Here is a 16,255-nt window from a genome sequence, read left to right on the forward strand (position 1 = left end):
CCAGACATTTTGTCAAAGGCGTACGGCATAAAATGTAAATCGAGTCGGCCATTTCCATTTATAAATATTTCGCCCGTGTTTTAGTGAAATTTATGTAAGATGAGACTGGACGAACGAAAAAGGAGATGCGCAAGGGTACATGCCATACATATTAAGAGGCATTTCTGTCAATCAGGAGACGAATCGGACGGCGGGCCGGGGAAATTGATATGACAAAAACTCATTAACAATTTGTTTTGCTGATTTCGTCGTCGGGTCTCCGTTTCGCACGCCCTCTACGCACGTTTTATAGTATTCCGCGTGTAAATGTGTCTATAGGCAGCCCCGTAACCAAATATTTGTCTATTAGTCTATCCAAAGTAACAGTAAACTCACGTCATCAAGATTTATAATGTGTTGCCTGTTGCAGTTTGTAAATTCGTTTCAGAATCGGACATTAGTTTCCTTCTTATTTTAATTTAGTTAAAAAGATATAAAATGCTGATTGCCAAGTTCGAATATGTAACGGCATGAGTCTACAACAGTTGTTCGTTTGTCAAACGTTTGGCAAATCGCGGGGGTTTTCATTGAATATATTTTTTGCGCGTTGTAACTGCACTGAATATTAGTACGGGTACGGTCACTAAAATATCTCAAAAAACAATATAACGTTAAATTCACCAAAAGGAAACCGTCTTTATGCGAAACGGGTGACGAATTAAAATCAGCTTGATGTTAGCTGTATCAGAGATCAAATATACGAAATATATAAAAACAATAAGTAGTTTTTCCAATGGAAACATAATTTAACTAAATTACTTCAGAGGAAATTGTTAGTCAAAAAATATGGAGTTATTTGAGGGATGTAGAATATCCCTTCACACACTGTTGGATAATATAGGATTTAAGTGGCGTAAAGATAACCCACGAATTGGTTTAACGTAACATCCAGACATTGTTTTTAAAAGAATTCAATTTTTAAAAACATTTAACAAAATCATAACACAATTCTTATATCAATTTGCATATTTAGATGAGAAATGGATACTTCAGAATGGTCACTCATGGCAAGATCATAATAAATATAGTATACACACAACAAAAGTTAATGGAATTAGGTAAACATTGGAATGACTTTCGACTAGGTTTTGTTAGTCATAACATTTAAATAATTCATTGCAGACGTATAGTTCTGTATGCAGCAAACAGGAATGGTTTAATTCCTCTTACAGTATTAGTGCTTTCCTAAGTACAACGATGACTACAATTGAGAAATGCACCATAACTTGTTTATGTAGTGGTTTGAAAATCAGGTTTTATAGAGCTTGGAGGAACTATCAGTTATTGTTATCTACAATGCACCATATCCCTGCTGGAGAAGATGCTAACAAGTGCATCAACAAGGGCTTCAAATAAGGAATACCTTAAAGTACATAAAATAAGTTTTGAAGAAACAGTGTTAAAGAATGAACTATTTAAAATTGTTACTCGATAAATATAAATAATTGATTTAATTTTAATTTGCAATAATAGAACTTGAAGCAGTTGCTGAACGACGTAATGTTAAATGACGAATATTAAAATTAAAAAGTAAAAAGAATTGTTATATATTAGGCGCTTTACATACTATTAAGGTAGTAAATATTTACACCAAAATGGTCTTCACAGAAATAAGTCAGCGAATTTGAAGATATAGCTCTATATTTTTAATAGCTAACTTTTTTTCTTATTCGACACTTTAAGAATAATGAGAGTTGCTCAAAACAATTAAAATAATTTAGGAAAGATTGACGCCACAGGCATGAGGTTATTGTTATTGTAATTCTTTTCATTCCTATTCTGGGCTCTACCAGCTTGCGTAAAATGCATATATCAAGTAAAAATCAACAAATTACTTTGTTTACTATATTTGATATTAGTTTCTAATCAACTGCAAAAGACGATGTTTAATAAAAACAATATATTTCGCTTGTATATCTTTATTGAAAGATAATATTATATAATACAAATAAAAAACACTATATACAATCTTAATAAATAATATAAATAAAAAGTGGTATAATAATTTTATTATATCTACAGGAATTTAATTGACTACCGGTTATTTACAAAATATCATATACGTTTTAAAAAACACCGAAATATATTTTCTACAACTCAGAGAGAAGAAATACCAGACAAAAAAGCGTAATCGATATCGTGAAAAATATTCTACACATAAACTAAAATAAATTAAATTATACACACTACATGAGATGCTAGGCTGATTTTAAACAGTTTCCATATGTATATATACAGGGGAGATTAATAAAATAATAAATAAGAAATAAGTTATGAGTAAATTCTAAAATTTATATCACTGGGTTAAGAGAGACCCCTTAAATATAATTCGTACAATTCGTTTTGCTTTAAGAAATATATCACAAGGATTTCGTCGCATTTCGTCTGTTAAATATTAGTTTGTTTTTAGAGATATGGCTCGTTCGAATAAGTCACATCGAATAGAAATAAACTTGCTAAACAAATCGTCCAAATATGTACAGGTTAGATGAGAATTCTTTTAAAGTTCGTCAGTCTTCCTAATATGCTACAGAGTAATACTGGTCAAGACGGCGGCTTCGGGATATCCCGCCATGAATCGATACGAGCTTTAGAAACAGTACTGGACTTTTTTCTTCGTTCTGCATACGTCGCACTTCACCTCGCAACACCAGTGGAATGTACAGTTACATCGCTCTACCACTATCACTTCTTCACTGTAGAAGCCCCTACCACAGCACATTACGTCACAGTTGTCCACGCCTTCGGACGTTTCGTTGCATTGTCTTCCGTGGGTTCCTGTAACAAGAAAAACCAGGTTAGACTCTGTCCAGGAAATTGTTTCGTTTACGAACTTACCTTGAATGCCATATTTTGGATTTTTCTCGCACAGGCCCGGCAGGATTTCGTAGTAAACCAAGTCTTTCATGCCTGGAGGTTTGTGTTCTGGATTGATGGGCTTCAACTGGAACCCGTACTTGTGTTTTCGCTTGTTTTCTCGTTTTGTGTGGACATTGTTGGTCATCATTGCGGTAGGATTCTTAGGCAATCTGTAAAGGAAGAGATAAATGACTTAAGAATGATGTAAAGCCAATAAATAAGAGGAGTAATAGGAATATGGGTTTTTGGATCTGGAAATTCAAATCCAAACATATCTGAACAGATTGAAGAGAGTCAAAAAACTGTAAGAATCACCGTCAGTGTTGATACAATAAACGAGATCAAAACCGTGTACTGAGTGCTTACAAATTCGTTCGCAAAAGTCAATTGACTGACCAATAATTATTCAGTTCCGTTATTACCCGACATAATTTTCCTCAAGTTACTCTAAATGCCATAAAGGGAACTCTAACGAAAGAAGTACGTTTATTTAGCAACAGGAATGGAAACTACAAGTTTCATTTTTAGGTTACTAGATGGCAACACAAGTTTATTTCCTTACCTGTTGCTACGAGCTTTGTTGTTCTTCAGAGTTCCCGAATTGGCCGCAATGACACGCGTGGCTCCATCATATCGGTCCTTGAGGATGTCACCGATCATTCGGAAGCTGGGTAGCTTCATCCAGCAGGTTTTGGTCGTGCAGGAACCGGACATACCGTGGCACTTGCACTCTTGTCTCATCTGAGATTGAACGTGCTGAAAACAGAGAAATATAATCATAAAATATGTTGTTATGCATTAGAGAAAATATCAATTCTTTGACTTTTGTCTATCTTTGTTTTAGCAAAGCACTACTCAAACTTGTTACATACAAATTACTACAAACAAGTAAAAATATATCATGTATAGACCGTTCAACGTTTTTTTGTACCTACGTCATCAAGATGTTTAATATATTGCCTGCCGTATTTTGTAAATTCCTTTTAGAATCAGACAATGTTTTCCTTCCCATTTCATTCTAGTTGAAAAGAGACACAATGTTGTTTGATTAGTTTGAACACGTAAATGAATGAGCCTGTCAAAGTCGTCCGGTTGTCAGACGTATGCAAAATTCTTGAATACATAGTGATAAGAGGTTACAACTCTAACCTATAATCTATTGAGGTTGTATAATTAAGTGTAGTTTTTATGTACTATAATGTTAAAATAAATTTCATTTGATAACAATTTTGTTCAATTATTTTATTTAGATTAGAATTTTGTTGTATGTCAATGTCAAACTGAACTAAAACTCAGAGTTGATGCGGCGACATTCCGACATTTTGATGTCAGTGATGTTCTGAAGTTGTTGCAGTTTATGTATATGCTTTAATATACATAAATTTTATATTGAAGATACTGTGAAAGCAAGTTTTAGTAACATAATTTTGATAATATAATAATAAATAGTGGTCGAATTTCGACCAGTGCGTTCATTAGTATTAATTAACGCACTTGAAAGTAAAGACGCTACAAGCCGATGGACCATTGCCAGTGTTAGTTTCCGGATAATTATCCGTTCTTTGGATGTTTTGGTCGGCGAGGAAGGATATTTGCATCGAAACCGTTCCAAATCAAAACGGTACCGTGTCGTTTGATTCTGCCGCCGTCAGGAAAATACGTAATGAATTTAATAGCGCACAGCGACAGATGGTTACCAAGACGGATCGACTTCAATTACTCGGTACTGCCAGCGAAATTATTTAAATAACGGTCGTGTGCCGCCGCATTCGATCTGAAAGGGTTAATATGTTAATGACGTCGATGACAGATTTATTAATTGATCCGGACGGGACTTTCTTTATCTCGAACATTGGTCAACTGTCGTTGAAGACAAATCATTTTGGCGTTTGTGTCGTTTATCACTGTGATAAATTATATACGGTAGTTTACAGGCTTTATTTGTGCTGGTAATATTACGAACATTTCGTGAATAGACAACAACAACATTAATAGGCAACTACAAGAAATTTGTACTAAAACAATTATAATTTACTATAATCCCAGCGTACTTTAATGTATTCACTTTGCTTGTGTATCAGTGCAAATACAACAGAATAGTAGTAATAAATTAATTTGTAAATTAAGATTTTACTAAGCATATGTAATACAAAATGTAATTAATTCAACAAAATTGATAAAGTACTGCTGGCTGATTGTTTTTTTGGTGTAAATTTTGTTTCGTTTAGATTTCTTGTTATCAGTTGCTTTCTGCAGCTTTGGTATGTCCTTGCAGTATAGTTTAGCAATAATTTTCTTGGTTTTATAAAAATTTCGCAAAAAATCCTACAAAATTGTACATTTGAAAAGGTCTCTATAAAATAAAATGAAGTTATTTCTATTTTTATTCGAGCACATATTTCTATGTATTACTATCTCTACAAAGAAATCTAATTATATTGTAATTATATTCGGATGATATTAACATACATTAAAAAATTAACTGTTGTCTTTCCGCAGCCTCCTTATCCGCCCGATTTAGCTCCGCAAAACTTCCAGTATTTTAAAGGATATACCGAATCAAAGTTAACCGCGTAATTTCTGCTAGTTTATCCCATTAATTTATTGGGATATATTTCGCCGAGACTACTGTTCGAGAAAAAACGGGTGTTTAGTGATAAAACCTGGCGTTTGCGGTCGTACGCTATAAAATGCGTCTTTTTGCCGCCGCTATACGAGTTGTTTCGGTTTCGATTGAAAGAAACACGAACTTTTCACAGGCTAACGTAAATGGCGAACCAGATAGACGTCCGTAATTTTCCCAAACACACACAAGCAGAACAGTTAGGGCCTTCTGTTCGATCTAGATATGTTAAAGATTCGTTATCCGTATAAGACCGGCGATTTTGCCGTTTTCGGCGTGACGCTTTTACGTGTCTGCCATAGCAATTATTCTTTACATGCAAAATCATTGCAAAATGCCCACCAGGGCAATACGTTGGATTACGGTTGGGAAAGAGCGGGGTTTATGGGGTTTAATGGTTATGGACGCCAGAATGGTACGCGGAACATTTCCTGCGTCTTTCACAGTAGGAAATAATGATAGAGAACCATGTTTTATACAATTATTTTCATGGATGTTGCTTTAAACGCTGAAGTTTGCACAAATTTGTAAATTCGTTTTAGAATCAGACTACATTTTCCTTCTCATTATATTCTAATGTGCAGAGTAACTGCGGCTATTGAAAAGGCGTTTGAGGAAAAGAAATACTGCCCTGTAATATTCCTAAATATCTTACAAGCTTTTGATCGGGTTTAGCATTTGGGATTAATCTGTAAGATGAGCAAATTGTTACCGCGTAAATATTGTTAATTGCTGGAGTCATCATCTTTCAATCAGAATCAGCTAAATACCTTGGCTTCCATCCTGACGGTAGATTAAATTGTAAAAATCATGTTAGACAAAAAGCAAAACACGTTAGAGCCAAAATAAAACAACTATACTGGTTAAGATACTCCTAACTTGATCTAAAATCAAAGAGATTGATTGATAAGACAATTATAGAGCCAAGTTGGACCTATCGGGGTGCAAATAAGGGACATACAATGCCTTCAAAACAAAATTCTTCGATTAATTACCAATGCCTATCGCTACGTAACCAACGAATAATTGCACGATGAGCTGGAAATCAAATCGATTTGCGAAATTATCCAAGATATCGTCTTAAAACACGAAAGAAAGTTACTAAATCATACTAACGTGCAAGCAATACAACTACTGGATAACACGCAGGACATCAGAAGATTGTACTAAGCATATCTAATAAATATGTTTTCAAAAAAAAATCTTGTTATAAAGAGACCTTATCAAGATAATTAATGTATTTCCTGTCGCAATTCCTAAATTCGTTTTTAGAAACAGGTAATATTTCTTCTCATTTTATTCCTTCTCATTTTATTCTAGTTGAAAAGAGACATAATGCTGTCTGATTAGTTCGAACAGACGTAGTTATGCAAAATTCTTGAAAGCAATAGTGATAACAGGTTATAACTCTAACCTATAAACTATTGTGGCTGTATAATTAACTATAATTTTTACATGTACTATAATGTTAAAATAAATTAAATTTGATGACATTTTTGTTAATTTATTTTAATTAAATTAAAATAAAACTCAGAGTGCGGCAACATTGCGACATTTTGATGTCACAAATTTAGACGACGTATGTACAAAATAACTTTGAACAGATTATGTATTGTTTGTTCGTTGTTTAATTTATTGATAATTAAAACTGACTCGGTCAGGAAGTGAGAGCGGCGTTTCGATATAATAAAATCGAACGTTTCGAACGATTCACGGTCCAATGGACAACGGGATCCGCGATAAATCCAAACAAGAGACGAACCAACAACTCGCATATTTCCAATTGGCCGGCACGTCAGCCGCGTAAAAAATATTAAACGCAAGGTGTATTAAGAATCATCGGAGCAGGACCCTTATCGCTCCGTCCTGTTGGTCGGTGTTAATAAACTAAAATTAGTAGATTGTAAGTCACCGCCTATCGTTGAATTAATTAGGCCGGGTAAAATGGGACCTGCCGGGATATCTGCCGAGTCATTAGCCGTATCTGCATTAAAAGACGAGCAAAAAATATATGTATACTCGCGCGCACACACACATACACACGCGGCGCGCTGTTATTTATATATTTTGACGTTGTTGCTGGTGTTGTTGTTTCTCTCGCTGCGAGAATTTATGTTTCTCTACGGATGCAGACGTGAAACCACTGATTAGTTTCGAAAAAACCGGCTTAATCCACCATTTTTTACGTAATTGTCTTCATTTGGTATTCGCAAATAAGTCCTCCAGCAATATTTTAATTCAATATAAAAAGATGTTCAACAATATGGATTCAAATTAAACTGGTAATAGTTCAGAGCAAAAAGGGGCAGTCAACAAAACCTAGAAATCGATTAGATAGTAGAAAATCGAACATAATAGCTCCGAATCTATCCCGTGACAGGTGCAAGATTCCTCAAGCAGAATCAATTAAATACCTCATACCATCTCGATGATAGACTATATTGGAAACATCATGTTAAACAAAAAGCAAAAAAGCAGAGATGATCGCACTCAAAAGCTAGCAATTATATTGGTTCGTCAGAAGAAACTCTCAACTTGGGCCTAAATCAAAGAGATTGGTTTATCAATCAAAAGACATAAGACCCTAAGGCACATAAATATTTGCACTAAAACATCAAACCGATTAGTTATCCAACGCACCCAAAACAAAGCTATATGCTTTATTACCAATGCTCTTGGCTACGTAACTAACGAAGAGCTGCACGATGACCTCTAAATCAAATGGATATACACAAATAACAACATAACAGTGTTAACAAATTATTTTGTAAATTAAGATTGTATTAGCATATGTAATATCACTACATAGTATAAAACAAAGTCGCCTTTTCTGTCCCTATGTCCCTATGTGCGCTTAAATCTTTAAAACTACGCAACGTATTTTGATGCGGTTTTTTTCAATAAATAGAGTGATTCAAGAGGAAGGTTTATATGTATAATACATGCATAATATACAAAGGCAACATTGCTAATTTTAGAGGTTCCTAACGTGATGTCGTAAATTAACCTATTTTTTTAGGCTTATTTAGCAATTAGCAAAAACGCTGCCTAACCCTACGAGTTAGATCAAATTAATGTACTACAGTATTGTACACCATAAAAAGGTCTACAAAAAAGTCCGCGATGGTATATGTTTATCTTTTAGGGATAACTCACATTAACCATTTTTATTGTTTACTTTTTACGTGAGAAAATGGCTTATTTAGGAAGCTATTTTAAGCAATACGGCATTAATCCTTATCGAATTAAGTACCTTAAATACAGTGTGCAATTAATATAGATTAATATGGTTCCTTACAGCATGTAAATTAAACGAATATTTTCGGAAATATTACAAATTTAAAATTTGCGTTTAAAAATGTGTAATGTAATAAAAATTGTATGAATTTAGATATTCCAAAGATAGCAGGAAATCTTCATAGTAAGTATAGGGGAAGAGGAATTGTTTTACTCCAAATTTAATACGTGCAGGCCAAGGGCAGTAATGAATGAACCAAAAATACTGGATCGATTTTAATCATGTTTTCATTGAGTGACATAGGCATATATATTTTATGCCCGTGCAAAGTCGGAGCGGGCCGCTATGTTTTTATATACAACGTTCATATTTTTTCTGTAGTGTATTTAATTTAGTATCAGCATTGCACCCGTGCGAAGCCGGGGCGAGTCGCTAGTTAATGATAAGAAAAATAAAAACTTATTCAAGTTTAGATAAAATTCTTGTATGCTGTGAACTCAGTAAAGAGTACATACTAGAAATTATCCCCAATAAAGATTTATAAATTATATCAAGTAGTTTTATTCAAATTAACAAAAATTAAACCAAAAAAATTTCAATCTATAATATTTGTATATATTAAAACCAGAAGTGACACTTTAAACTCGTTTAATTGTGAAATATCATTTCAATATTATGTAGTAAAAATAACAATCCCAAATAATTAATGAGAAAATTGATTTATGGAGATATTTACAAAGTTTGATAAGTATTAAGCACTCAACTTAGTAAAAAGTACATTTTTACATTTTGCTCTTAATTGAAACATAATTTGAATTAGATTTATGTATATTTTAAGTCAAACTTTAATAAGTATTAAGCCTAGAGCTTCATAAACAGTACACAAGAGTTAATCCTTATATTTTGAACTTAATTGAAACATAATTTTAAGTTAGAATACAAGAAAACTAAATTATCTGCCTATAAGAAATATCTGTACATATTATGATTCATAATATAGCCGGCTTGGTGGCGCAGTGGTAAAGACAACATGGCGGTCCTCCTACTATTGCGATAGCCGCGGTATCGAATCCCGCTGAGGCATGGTCGTAAATTTATGTTTGTGATTGTTTAAAATTTTTGAATGTTCTAGGTAAGAGTGTAAAATCCAACAAGGAAAATGATCCCAGTCACGCCAGTAACCAGGCTGGGTAAGACCGGATGTCTTCTGGGATAATTTCTAAAGTTGGTCACTCGCCAATCGGTAGACTTAAGCTGAGGACCGTAGTTCGGAGCCCACGTTAAACTGTAGGTCCAGTCTAGATAAACTCCTAGTTGGTAAAAGGAGACTTTAAGAAAGATTAAAAAAAGAATGATAGGAAAATTGATTTAAAGTGACAATTCTTTGATAATCATCTTTGTATTTTAAATAAGAAATTCTGCGATGAGCTAAAAATAATAATATAACCGATAAGATTTTTCCGATAATTTTTTTTTCGTTCCCGATCATATTCCGTATACCGTTACCCTAAAAATTTCCGAGCAGCTGTGTTATCGTTCGATTAACGAAATTCGTCTTTGATTGGACGGCGGCGCAGTCCGGAAAAACGACGGTCCGCGCAAGAATAATAAACACATCAAATGGGATCGTTGCCTTAATAAGCGTCCGGTGGATACCTCCGAGCTAATGTCACTTTATTAGTAATGGTCGCCCCGAACGACTTAATATGCATTTTAATGTACTGCCCGTTGCCGGACCACACGCGCTCTCTCTGCCGATATCTTACGTCACAGTTTCGTAACAGTACAAATTAATTGAATTGTGGCGGTTTTTTCTTTCTTTTTTCGTTTCTCTTTCCCACTGTTCGTCGAAACGCAGTTCCAAATCAGATAAGATTTTTAATTTTTTATTCAAGTTTCATAGGAATATAGATGCACATAATTACATAAAATATTGCAGATTGATAGGTCAGAACACGTATACAAAATCTTAAACAGATCCAATATGATACGAGAACATAGAGTAATAATGAATTAAAATAAAACGAAAGTGATGTTATTAGTAGGTCCAGAAGTAATAGATATCGAAAATGAGGATGTAAAATGGAATAAGTAAATGTATTGAAGTATTTGAGTGTAGAGATCGAAATTAATGGAAACCAGAAGAGAGGGAACTTCATACTAAAATTGGAAAAACCATCAATAGGTACTTCATAATAAAAAGAAAATGCACCAATAAAAAGGAAATACCAAGCAAAACTAAAATGGAATTCTGTTCGTAATTTGATTTTGTGTATATGTCACAAACTTATATTATTATTTTTGTATTGTTTGGGCTCGGCACCGAGTTCAAACTGATCAGTTGCTGTAGTTAAAATAATATTGTAACTAGATAAATAAGTTTAGGTAGGTATTGGAGCTAAACGCTTTAACTATTACACCATTAAGGCAGTTTCCTACGGAATTTCTAGGACGTCTTTTATACTGTAATATACGCCTAAAAACAAACTGATGGCCGTTGCACTGAACGACTTTCGATTTTCCGTCACATCATTTTCCGTCACATCAGCCCAACAGTAACATTATACACTAATATCTGATTATTTTAGATAAAGAAATATGTGACAACATTGTACCTGCCTTTGAAATTTGAACGATTCCCTCAATTTCCTGCCCTTCCTCCCAAAAGATCCTGATTTATTTCCAATGGGACCACCTCGAAGGTGCACTCTTTCGAATAAAAAAAGAATTTTGAAAATCGATAATTGACGGAGAAATCGGCGAACATACATTAAAAAAATATATACAGCCGGACATAGAACCTCCTCGTTTTTCGAAGTCGGTTAAAAGATAACAAAATAAACTTGAATCCGCGGTTACATTTTTGGAGAATTTACGGATAAGTCCGTTAAAATCAATTTATTGTGCTATTTCAACCGATGTAGTAGCCGCAGTAAGAAAAACCCACCGTTAAGTATAAAGAACGAGAAGAGCGGATAGTAAAAAAGTATATTCCGAATTAACTAGCAATGGTCTGGCAGAGGCAAGCGATGAGGTTAATTAGCAACCGACCGATATGTTGCAACTAAAGCATAGAGACCAAAAAGTAGTTTACGAGTACAGCTGTATATAATCTATTAAAATTAATGGGGCAATATATTAGAATATGGACTCTGAAGAGGATAAGATTAAATTATGTTGCGCTCGCGGCGGCTAGGTACTTAAATTAAGGAAGATTTTCTTGTTTGGCATTTTATGGGCCCGGTTGATATACTTAAGCGGGGAAGCTTTAAATTGTTTCGGATAAAAAGCCCGAACACTGGCCATTTTAGAGTTGTTATTAGCGTTATGGTGGTCGATAATCTCACTTTGCATGTGAGCAATAAGAACAAGCCCGTTTCGACTAATACAATTCACGAACCGCTTCGTCTAGGATCGTTTTACAACTCGTAACGTGGTTGGTGTTCTGCGGAAAAACCGTCGGTCATTCGAAAACATCGTCAGCGGCGTTTTTTCGCCGTTGGGTTTCGAAATAATGGGACAAAACGAAATAAGCGAGGAGGACTCCAAATAAACATAATGATAATCACTAAAATAATGTAGATCTAAAAAAATACATTGGCTAGCAATGGCAATAGGGCTCAAAATCCTTCAAATGAAGTGATACAGCTTTATAACCCCTTAGAACCCAAAAGAAGTATAAATCAATGTGTTAGTGATAAGTACTTCAAAAGAATATCAGCTAAATGTCAGTGACAACAGAGAAGTACATTGAAAGGTTTTAATACAATCTGATTAAGGACAAGATACATAAAATAATATCATATTAGACAAAAAGCAAAGCAGATTAGACTCAAAATCAAAGAGCTACCACAGACGATCCAAGAATATCAAAGTAAAGCTCTTCTATTAATTACTAATGTTTATCCTCACGTAGCCAACCAAAAACTACATGGTGATCTCGATTTCAAGTGGACTTACGAAGTTATCCAAGACAAGAGGCAGGAAATCAGAAGATAGAAAAGAACCAAACATTATGAATTTGTATAGTGTGTGAGTTTTTAATTTTAGGTTTACCTTGAGTAGTATAATTTAATTTTATATTAGGAAGCATATCTAATGCAAATATAATATAACAATATATATATATATATATATATATATATATATATATATATATATATATATATATATATATATATATATATATATATAAACCTGATCTATTTTGATTCATTGCCTATTACGTTAACGTCTCATCGCGAATTTGTGTCGAAATAATATGTCCTCAAACAGTTTTTCATCATTGAATAAACGTACCCGGTGGGTAAGGTAATAAAATGGTCGTTTCGCTAGAACAGGACGCGAACAATTTCAATTACCTACAGATTTGTCGTAGATAGCTGCATATACAAAATCACTTTGTCACATTACTGCTGTAACATGGTGTTCTCTCTGCGGGATCCTTTCAAGACATCTGTCCGCCGCGGGGGGGCATGTCGTGGCTAAATCGGACGACGCATTACGACCTACGTACGTCGCATATTAATTTGGTCAGCTTTTTCCCCGACCTCCGGCTCGATGGTATACAGTAAAAACCATCGTGGTCCAGAGATTCGACTATTTTCGGCTCTATTCGTATATCCGTCGGCGCAATATACCCCCGCCACGCCGAAATGACAAAAGTCGATGTTGCCAAATTTACCGTTAGTTTATTTACCTTATGGATGTAATTTATTTAACTTTCTGATATTAATTTTATGTTTTAATGTATCCTCGGCTCGATTTTAGAACGAACCATCGATCGCAATTAGCGAATTTATGTTAACCGAGCTCCGTTTCTTATCCGCCAATAAACATTCAACCAATGCTAAAATGCTAATTCACTCACCCATCTTCCCGCCTCATTATTGTGAAGATTCATCTTCTCTCGCAGGGTCTTGCCACGTTCGCCCGTGTCCACGAATTCCCGGCTGAAATCGAACCCGAACCCGATGTTGTCCGAACAGCCGCCCCATTCGAAGTCCCGGACGTTGGCCACCGCTCCCGCCGCGTTCCCGTTAGCGAACACCTGCGGCCTGCGGTAGTGTTTCTCGCAGTAGCAGGTCTCGATGGTTCCCTCCGAGCAGGCTCGAGCTATGGAATGGGTCACGGCGGCGCTGGTTATGGCGTAGATGAACGCAGTCTCTGGACAGCCTGAAAAAATTATTATGTAAATAGAAAAATTATAATTAGCTACGGGAAATATCAACTAAAAACGACTATCGACCGTTTAGATTACAATTTTTGTTCCGCAGGGTAGTGTTCTTGGTCTATTGTTATATATATTGTATGCAGCTGACCTACCGACCTCAAGAAACACTAGTGTTACAACATATGCTGACGATACAGCGGTTTTATCATCACACAAGTATCCAATATCAGAAACAAGAAAACCTCCAACTTGTTCTTAACAAAACGAGACAAAAAATGAGACAAAATCTACCCATGTGACATTCACCCTTTGTAGAAGAACATGTCACTCTGTAAAATTGGATAGTCATGAACTTCCGCAAACATACAACGTTAAATATATGGGAATGCATTTCGATCAAAGTTTGACATGGAAAATACATATAGTTACAAAGCTGTAGTTACATAACTGAAATTATATATGTAAGTATTTAACAAGGTTTTATTGTATAAGTCAATACTTGGACCTATGCTATTGAACTGTGGGGTACTACTAGCAAATCTAATATAAATTTCCTCCAAAGGTTCCGGAATAAAGCGTTGCGAGTCACCGTTGATGCCCCATATTACGTGTCCAACAAACTGATTCAATGCGATATCCCCATCGAACCCATAGCGGGTGTGATTCGGAGTGTTAGTGCGAAGTACTAGTTAGTGAATTAAGATTTTACTAAGCATATCGAATGTAAGATGTAATTAATAAAAAAAATTATTGCAATACACTATCCATTCGTTTTAGGCCAGTAAATGTACAATTCGTCAACCAAAAGATGGAAGTAGTCAATCCATTCATGAAGTTTATCCAGCGCGAATGGTAAAAACTATAGTAACTGGTAATAATTAGATATTTCTTTTAATCCTGATACATGTTAGTAATGAATTACTTTTAGAGGTAAGGTGTTCTGTTACACTTTTTGTAAAAAGAAGTTGAAGAATAGAGACAAGAGAGAAGTCGAACAAAGTGAAATCAGAATAAGAGAAGAAGCAATTAGAAAGGATTTTTTCTGGATGCTAGAAGAGTTGAGAATGACACTTCTAAAGGATTCAATTTGCTAACAAAAGTTGACCTGCATTGAATAAACAAGACATCTCTGAGGGTGGAAGGGTGGAAGAGACCGGGCAAAGAAAATTTATTTTTAAACAAGAGTATAGGCAAAGACTGTTTCGGATATTTTCACTCGATAGTACCCAACGCTAGTAACGATGATGAGAGTTCGCGAGATGATATATCGCGAAACGAACAGGACGAAACAATATCGGGCTTTTTATAGTTCGATAAACTCAATCGGCCGCTAATACAACCGATATGGTATAATAAACTCGCAGCTCGGCCACTTTGACAGCTCCGTATGATCTGCGTTGTTTATGGCTGTGTTAACAGCTGAGTATGTCATGTCGTGTGTAGAATTATGTCCGGTATCGATAGTATTTCAATTTTTTCGATATCGACATTTATCGACGCCCATAAATCATACAGATAGCCCGAGCTGGTAAACCGTACAGGGTGGACAACCGACGCGCATATATGGTGATCAAAACACCGACCATAAAATCATTTACCATCAATTGTTTTGGTTGTATCATTAGAAACGTTGGTTCGTCATAAAATCACACGCAACTGGAAAATTATAGAGATTTTCAATAACGGTGGATTGATGTTGATCAATCAACATGGTGAGCTCGACGTTCTTCATGAAGATGATCTCTCACAAAAATTTTGTGTAACTTGCCTTGGTGCTTTCATATCACTGTTTCAATAATAAACAATAGTCAACATTGGTCCATCTAGCACTCAAACAGCTATGACGACAAACGCTTCAGACAAGTCAGGTACATGTTCAAAAAGCTCTGTTTTGTGTTTCGAATTTCAATTTAAACCATCCAAATGAAATAAAAACCTACAGACCTATCACAAAGTTACCAGTAATATCAAAGATATATAAGAAGATATAAGATTATATATATAGAACAAACCTAATACCTACATACTAGTTTAGATTTGTAGCAAATATTCAACAACATAACAGGTGTACTTGAAAAAACAGATGAAAGTATAAAAGGTATCTTCAGTAATATTCGTAGATATATCACAAGCCTTCGATAAGGTATGGCATGATGCCTTATCGCAGTTATAGAAAATGTTACCGAAGCAAAAATGTGAACTAGTAAAATCTTATTTTATAGCCAGAATGTTGAGTCTCGAGCAAAAAAAGCTTACTTAGTTAAAATAATTGTTATTGAAGATAACAACGAAGATGCTATACGAAAATTACAATACAACAATA

At 34.8% G+C, this 16,255-nt stretch overlaps 1 protein-coding gene across 1 annotated transcript in view; it reads right to left on the reverse strand.

Moving 5' to 3' along the window:
- Positions 1-1,944: 1,944 nt before the first annotated feature.
- The window catches only part of wg (Wnt family member 1 wingless), a 37,836-nt gene continuing 23,525 nt past the window's right edge, over positions 1,945-16,255 (reverse strand). Inside the window, exons 3-6 of the mRNA XM_076415344.1 lie at positions 13,630-13,934; positions 3,461-3,654; positions 2,878-3,068; positions 1,945-2,817 (exon numbers count right to left, since the gene is read on the reverse strand). Of these exons, the coding sequence (XP_076271459.1) occupies positions 2,630-2,817; positions 2,878-3,068; positions 3,461-3,654; positions 13,630-13,934 (878 nt within the window). The 3' untranslated portion in view covers positions 1,945-2,629. The remainder of the gene's footprint in view (positions 2,818-2,877; positions 3,069-3,460; positions 3,655-13,629; positions 13,935-16,255) is intronic.

The sequence above is a fragment of the Rhynchophorus ferrugineus genome, unplaced genomic scaffold (genome assembly GCF_030347505.1).
Source record: "Rhynchophorus ferrugineus isolate W39M unplaced genomic scaffold, kcgeb_rfMv2 rfM9, whole genome shotgun sequence".
Taxonomy (NCBI): domain Eukaryota; kingdom Metazoa; phylum Arthropoda; class Insecta; order Coleoptera; family Curculionidae; genus Rhynchophorus; species Rhynchophorus ferrugineus.